Below are 7,298 nucleotides of genomic sequence, written 5' to 3'. Positions count from 1 at the left end.
TATATTTTATGATTATAAGTATAAATATGAGGTTGATCTTTAATTTATGGGATAAGGTGTAAAAATATCCCTAACGTTTACCGTCATAAGCAATTTTACTTCTAACGTCTAAAATGATACAATTTTACCCCTAATATTAGCAGCCAATAGCAATTTTACCCTTAACATTGACAAGTTAGGTCAATTTGAGAAATAGTTCATCAAACTGTGTTCTTGATCATGAACCTTGTCATCTATACTTCACACATGCGTCACTTTATCGCTCATCAATAACAGATAACAAACATATGATTAGACGTAGAATTTTTTTAAACTAATTAAAAAAAATATAATGTCTTTTGTATGAGTCGGACAAAAAAAATCCATATATTTCGCCAAATTATAAATATTAATCTCAAATTCTATTATTAAATTATAAAAAATATGAAACCTTTTTTTTAAACCAACGGATATCTAATTGGTGCAGAATAATGAACAAAATATCTGCGTTTTATAATAATGTCTGAAATTAACCCAACTTGCCAACTAGGGGTAAAATTGCTTTTTACTGCCAACGCTAGAAGTAAAATTGCACTATTTTAAACGTTAAGAACAAAATTGCTTCTGATTGCGACCGTTGGGAGCATTTTTGCACCTTATCCCTTAATTTATTTATTTTTATATAACATTTCATAACTACATCTATGCATTTTGTGACCAAAAAAAAGAATAGATAAAAGAATTATCCTTACAAACAGTAAGAAATAGATTAGACTATTAAAAGAAAATCTTATAATTAAACCATGATAATTATTAAGAAAAAAAAAATTACATGAGGAAAAAACTGAAAAGATGGGCTTTAGTATGTTGTTTTGAGTCTTTAATCCCTAAAAATGGAACAATTTTGAGTCTCTAATTGTTTTGTTGGGGTCTCATAAATACTATTTCTTGACATTAATTCCTCTCATACTTTTATTAATCCAAAACAAAAATGATTTGTATTATCAGTTGAAATTTTTCAAACATGTGAGATATGACTGCTCAAGTGTTAATTTGTACATCCTACTTCAGTTCAGGGTGTTCAAATGGCTGCCATTTTGGAGAATATGTTTGTAACTAAAGGCCAGCCCGGTGCATTACGCATCCCCGCTTAAGCGAGGGTCCGGGGAGAGGTCCCACGAGAAAATGTTTGTAACTGCAAAAAAAAAAAAAAAATTCACTTCCCTATTTCTTGGCTTGACAATATTCTTTATGTGCAGGAATTAATTGAATCATGGACCAACTGTCCGAGGCATCAAATGGCGAAAAATCGGACAAATGGTCGGTCTTGTTCGAGTCACAGCCTTGATCAATGATCACATCATACACAAAATATTTTACAACTGAACCAACCCCCCCAACCTTAGAGTTTCAGAAACTTGTATGCCAGATTGCTCCGTCCCCTTCCCCGCACCGTTGATGTACTTCCTCCATTCTCTCAACTGACTTGCAAATACCGCTGCAGCTCCAATCGAATGATGCAGCGCACGGGTTGCCTGCTTGAGCTTTCCACTCGCAGTCTATTATGTAATCTCTCACACCATTAGCAACAAGTGTTTCTCAAGTAGAAACTTTTAACATAACGTAACGTAACGTTTACTTACCAGGCGGAGTTCCACAGCATAGGCTTCGATCATCGATATGCTCAACATCAAGACCAATGAACCAAGATCCCAATGAAACGTCTTCATTTGCATATTTATGAAGTATGTGCCTAGAGATAGTACATTACATCAGTCATCAATTGCATTAAAGTCTATAAGGGCGGCCCAGTGCATTATACGTCCCCGCTAAGCGAGGGTCCGGGAAGGGGTCCCACCACAGGGGTGTACAGGGGGCAAGCCTTCCCCTGCCAATTCTTTTGACAAGAGACCGCTCCTAAGACTCGAACCCGTGACCTCTCAGTCACACGACAACAACGTTTACTGTTGCGCCAAAGCTCGCCCTCAGTCATCAATTGCATTAAAGTCTATAATATAAATAAAACATTACCTATTTACTGAAATGTAGGTAGCCAAATCTTTGGAAATTGCATATACTTGACCGGTGGCGTGCCGGAAATACTTGTTACCGTCCTCGCCGAATTTCCAATATTCTGGCTCATGATACTTGATGCCTCTGCAAACAAAAGCCAAAGATGAGAACTTTAACATACCATAATCAGCATTGTTTGTTATAAATGACTGTCTTACGTCTGTGATAGAACGGGTCCAGATTTCATACAACCGATATAAACACGAGGTTTTGATCTATGGCGAGCCAAGGTAGAGCCGATCATACCTGCCATCCATATGTTAAATTCAGTATAATAAAAACAAATGCACTCTACATTTTAAGGTTGAGGGATTTGTCATGGAACCGGTTTAACTAAAAGCTCAAACTGTTAGTTAAGGCCCAATCATAGATCTTATATTAATATCTGATACATCCCCACACGCAAATGCCCCTTGGGCTTGCAGGTTGCACAACACAGGCTCATCCTCGAACCCTCGACCGTTTGGTCCTAGAGGCTCTGATACCATGTCATGGAACAGTTTTAACCAACAGCTCAAGCTGATAGTTAAGGCTCAATTATATATCTTATATTATTTTTTGACAGGATTAACATATATAGATTGACTAACCGAGATTAATGTGTACATCATCGTCGACTTTAATATAGAAGTCGGCATCCCACCTGGCAACAGCAGTTGAAAAGTATATTTGTGTTTTTGATGACAATTCATGATATCCTTCGATATGATTCTGCAACATGAACAATACTAACTCACTACAATCTCCTTGACTACTTGATACAAACAATATAAGAAAGCTTTGTCAAATAATTCTAGAACTATTTCGTTCTCGAACCAAACCGCCTTCAGATGGTCATTGGACTAAGAAGATTAGTTCCAATTGTTACATAACCCGTGAATAAAAAGGAAGCCTCATCGAATAATATGATACCTTTGGCTTCCAAATGGTATTATCAGCTTCTTCAGTCAAAACAAATTGCTCTAATCATGAGAGCTAAAGTTTCTTCGTGGTGTCTGAGAAAAGAAATGCGGTGAAGCAAACTAAAGATATGATTTTACAAAAGTTTTTTTACAGCTTTAGTGAAGAGGCTATGCATCTGAATGCTCCGTGATTCGCCAACAGAATGGACACGACACTCGTAAACCAGATGCACAGAATATAAGCATTAGCTTACCAGCCGAATGAAATCCTTGTGCTGCTCTTCTTCTGCATCTATAGCACGATCCAGAACACCGCCTGGTGATGCACTGTGAACAACAGTATCCAAGCACGTATACGTCAAATTATAACTATGAACTTGAGCAAATTCTAATCTCTTGCAGCTTTGACTAAGCCTACCTGTGTCCTATTACAAATCGAATTATGATACCCTTCTCGGTTTCCAACTTCTTTAACTCCTCGCCTAAACAACAACCGAACATATGTAAGCAATTAATATGCAAATGGTGACATCTATTTATAGTACAAACCAGAAAATGATCCACCTTTTGGCACCCAAGTTTGTCTAATTGAATCCCTTCGTTTTCGGCTGCTAAACGCTGTAATTATGCCCATAACAAAAAACACTTTCTCCCGCTTCTTCAAAGTTTCAGCTCCGGATTTTGTGCCCATTGGAGATCCTTCCTCGTCATCAACTTTGACAGATCTTGCGGCAGCTAGCTGCATTTCGAGTGAGGAGATTGTTTTGTCTAGTGTCCTGACACAATTGTCATCAATTTATATGAATTTAGTACATGAAGTTCGCAATGCGTGAAACTAGAAAAGTGATCCAGAGTACTTAACATGGTCAGCTCAGCTAGCTGAAAAAACTTACAAGATAACATCATGTGTTTGAGAAACTTGAGACAGGATATCCCCGGCCTGAACTGAAGTCTGCTGAATATATCATAAGCAAATAAACAATATCGTTATTAGCACGAGTAACTAGAGTATACTATGATATATATTTCTTCTGGTAGGACTTGCCTTCTTGTCACAATTAATATGAGCCGATTTTGATTGATGTTCGTTTGCAGATGAAACTTCCTCTTTGGCTGGATCTGGGACGCCCCATAACCTAACAAATAAAACAAGCCCATAAGAAGGCCAAAAAATGGTATTTTGAAAATATAAGCATTGTTGAATGTCATGGTTCAGTTACACACCCATTCCACAAGTTTGATAGTCCTACGAAGCAGGCGAAGTTTTAGGCTTTTCAGGTTTTAACGTTTACTTTTTCTGTGCAATTAGCATATGCTTTAATAGAAACTCAAAACACATAGATGGCATGGTAATCAACGGGAGAAATATTGATGTGCTGATAGATCTTCTAGTAAGAGCTTACAATACTATTGAAATGGAAATGGAAACAAAGAAGAACAAAAGATAAATGGATTGTGATTAGGCTCAACCCGCACAGGGATATTCCCTCTCTACAAATGTAGAGCCCTATGTTGCACGGAAATTCTTCTCCTCTAGCGTTTCCGCGTTTCGTGTCCGTTTCTTTTCCATTTCCATTACCGTATTCTAGCTATATTTTTATAGAAATAGCATTTCCCCGTGTCCGTTTCCGTTTCCTCCTCCCCTTCTATTCTCTATAACATTAACCTATATACTAAAGACTTATACCAGAAATTCCCCTGTCCTATACAGCTCACCCCTTCCAGAACATTCCTACCTACGGGCTAGGCCATTCTCTGTCATGCTTCATTGAATTCGAGAGAAGTTCGGATTAACCGTGGCTAATGCTGTGTCTACAGATTAAACATCAAGTGAATTGAACTAGACAGATGCAGGAAAACCCAAATGAGACTCCTAAAACCATAAGAATGCAAAACTAGTTCCTTCAACAGATATGCAATCTTTAAATTGAAGAGAGCTGATTTAAAACTTGAACTATCTCCCTCTCCATATACAAAGTGGGATTCAGTTCATTCCTGCCTCCACGGCTACCCTTTACCTTTAGAGCGACTTCTTGCTACCCCTTAGGACCGGGTGGTTACAAGCCGACCATTAAAGCCGTGAGGCCCAAAAAAGAGAATCAGGCCAGCCAAAACAGACAATATCTACAACCATTTACAAATACTTATCCAATAAGATTTCTTTCAAAGACCATCAAGATTTAGTTTGTAAATTCCATTGAAAGCCTCAAAAAACTTATAAACTTAGCCTTAAACTCAACCTTTCTAAGTAAAACATCAGAAAATACTCCATGTTCTTCTAGGAAGACTAACCAACCTCATTTTATCCAGAACAAGACATAATTTAGTTTCTCAATTTATTGCTGAAATTACATTAGATCAAACAGATTCATCATTTCCCCAAATCCAGCAGTCTAATTCTACAACGAAAGCTAACATTTTGCACATGAATTTTCTACCAGACCATCAGAATTCTAGCTAAGCAAAAGCAAAAATCATGTTAAACCCTGTAATTTTGAAAGTAGGAGCCCAAATCTAGCAGCTAAAAATCATTCGTTAGGCAAGATCTTGAGGAGAGAGAAAGGAAGAGAACCTGTTGACAACAAGAACACCCAAGAGGAAACTGGCAATGCAGAAGACAGAAACCCATCTGGTAGAGACTCCATTAATGGGTTTTTGAGGTCTGCTAAAACCCATTTCAATCTAACTAACTTATAAGCTTGAGCTTGAAGAAAGCTTCCCCCTTTCTGAGAAACTTTTGATGCTACAAGAAGAAAACAAAAGACCCCATTGCTAGGGAAAAACAAAAGTAATGCTTGAACTTGATCGTTGTTGTGTAAAGATTAAATTTTGGAAAATGGAAATTGTTGCTTTTGGTGCTTTCAGCTTTCTTAATCCAATCACAAATCACTCGGAGAATGGGCAAGCTGTAATTGTTTTTGCTTTCATGTTTTTGTGATGGACAGAGATTAATATTTCAATATTCTTTTCAGGCAAAAATATATATATTATAATTATAAAATTGGACAATTTCTTTAAATCCCGATTGTACCCCTATAATCTCCTGGAATGACTATTGTCTTCATCCATGCCCCCTATTCTAAAATCTAATTCCTCTGCCCTTTTCTATTTGGACCACTTCCTTTTGTATGTAAAATATTTAAATTCAAAATGAGCTTTTATTTTTTAACATTTTATAGAATAAAGGTCATTTTTTTAAATCCAAATTTTACATTTAATGTATAAATAACGTAATCGATTTATTGTTATTTGACTTGTTATTTAATTATTATATCGAATTTTTAACTATCAATTATATCTTAAATATTTATTTTATTACTAATACAGTCACAATAAAATATACCAAAATGTCAATATTTAAATCAAGTTAATCATAAAAACAACAGTTGTTTAAAGTATTTATTCTGTTATTAAAATATTTATAAACGATCTGTCAAAATATACGAAACTATTTTTTTGATTGATAAATTTATTTGGAAAAGCCGGTGTGCGAGTCGAATAACCGTCAAATCAATCTTTTCAAATTTTATATTAGGTATGGATAAAATTGATCATGTTTGACAATATTATAAGTAAAATTGCACAATTCCGTACTTGAAAGATTAATTTGTACTTCTCTAAAAATGATAGGGATAAATTTAGATTTTAACCATTGAATTTATTTTATCATTTTTTATATACAAAAAATGATATGGTCAAATTTACCATTGTTGTTTTTAGAGAAGTAATGATTTACTTCCTAACGTACACCATTACCGTTTATAAACAAAATCAATTTTATCACATCTAACAATAAATTTAAACATACCAATTTACTCTAATTTAACTCGTAATTTAATTTCACATCGTCCATTTTAAACATCAATTATATCTAAAATATTTATTACTAATACAAAATATTTTGTCAAAATGTTAATATTTAAGTATATTGATACAAGTTGGTTCAAAAAAAATCTACTGATACAAGTTAATCATAAAAAAATTTGTCTAAAATGTTTATCATATTATTAAAATAGTTACAAACAACCTACCAAAATGCACGCAATTGTTTCTATTTCTATTTATCGGTAAAAAAATTGGAATTCTATTTAGAAGTCGAATAATTGTCAAATCAATACGTCCAATTTTGTGTTAGACAGAATAAAATTGATCTTGTTTAGTAACATTATGAATAAAATTGTACAATTTCGTACATTAAAGATAAATATGAAGTTTCCAAGAATGATCCGGCCAAATTTGAACCTTGTACTAAAAAAATTATTCTTATTTTATATAATTCTTCTTTTTACGTTCTTTATTTAATAAGGATAAAATTAATGGGGCCATTTCTAAAGATTTTTGTTC

The 7,298-nt window shown here is 34.6% G+C and overlaps 1 protein-coding gene across 2 annotated transcripts; it reads right to left on the bottom strand.

Moving 5' to 3' along the window:
- Positions 1-1,027: 1,027 nt before the first annotated feature.
- Positions 1,028-5,910, bottom strand: LOC136210914 (beta-1,6-galactosyltransferase GALT31A). Of its 2 annotated transcripts, none has more exons than XM_066002375.1 (11): positions 5,527-5,910; positions 4,000-4,090; positions 3,848-3,909; positions 3,519-3,730; positions 3,373-3,436; positions 3,209-3,281; positions 2,643-2,763; positions 2,211-2,298; positions 2,011-2,136; positions 1,623-1,732; positions 1,028-1,538 (listed from the first exon to the last, which is right to left on the bottom strand). In XM_066002375.1, exons 1-11 carry the CDS (start codon positions 5,628-5,630, stop codon positions 1,390-1,392), a joined length of 1,200 nt encoding a protein of 399 aa, XP_065858447.1. In that variant the 5' UTR covers positions 5,631-5,910; the 3' UTR covers positions 1,028-1,389. The 2 variants fall into 2 exon arrangements, with proteins under 2 accessions (XP_065858447.1, XP_065858448.1); XM_066002376.1 differs by having other exon boundaries at positions 3,848-3,906; positions 5,527-5,909.
- Between the last annotated feature and the right edge of the window lie 1,388 nt (positions 5,911-7,298).

Source organism: Euphorbia lathyris, chromosome 1 (genome assembly GCF_963576675.1).
Source record: "Euphorbia lathyris chromosome 1, ddEupLath1.1, whole genome shotgun sequence".
NCBI lineage: Eukaryota > Viridiplantae > Streptophyta > Magnoliopsida > Malpighiales > Euphorbiaceae > Euphorbia > Euphorbia lathyris.
Note: the sequence above shows the minus strand (reverse complement) of the source record. Positions and strands in the feature narration are given on the sequence as shown.

Excerpts from the sequence above, each read along its gene's own strand:
- LOC136210914 (XM_066002375.1), bottom strand. The coding sequence starts at position 5,630 with ATGGGTTTTAGCAGACCTCAAAAACCCATTAATGGAGTCTCTACCAGA. Across the intron at positions 3,731-3,847 it reads CAAACACATGATGTTATCTT|GACACTAGACAAAACAATCT; the intron begins GTAAGTTTTTTC and ends CAATTGTGTCAG. Across the intron at positions 2,299-2,642 it reads TGATGTACACATTAATCTCG|GTATGATCGGCTCTACCTTG; the intron begins GTTAGTCAATCT and ends TATGGATGGCAG.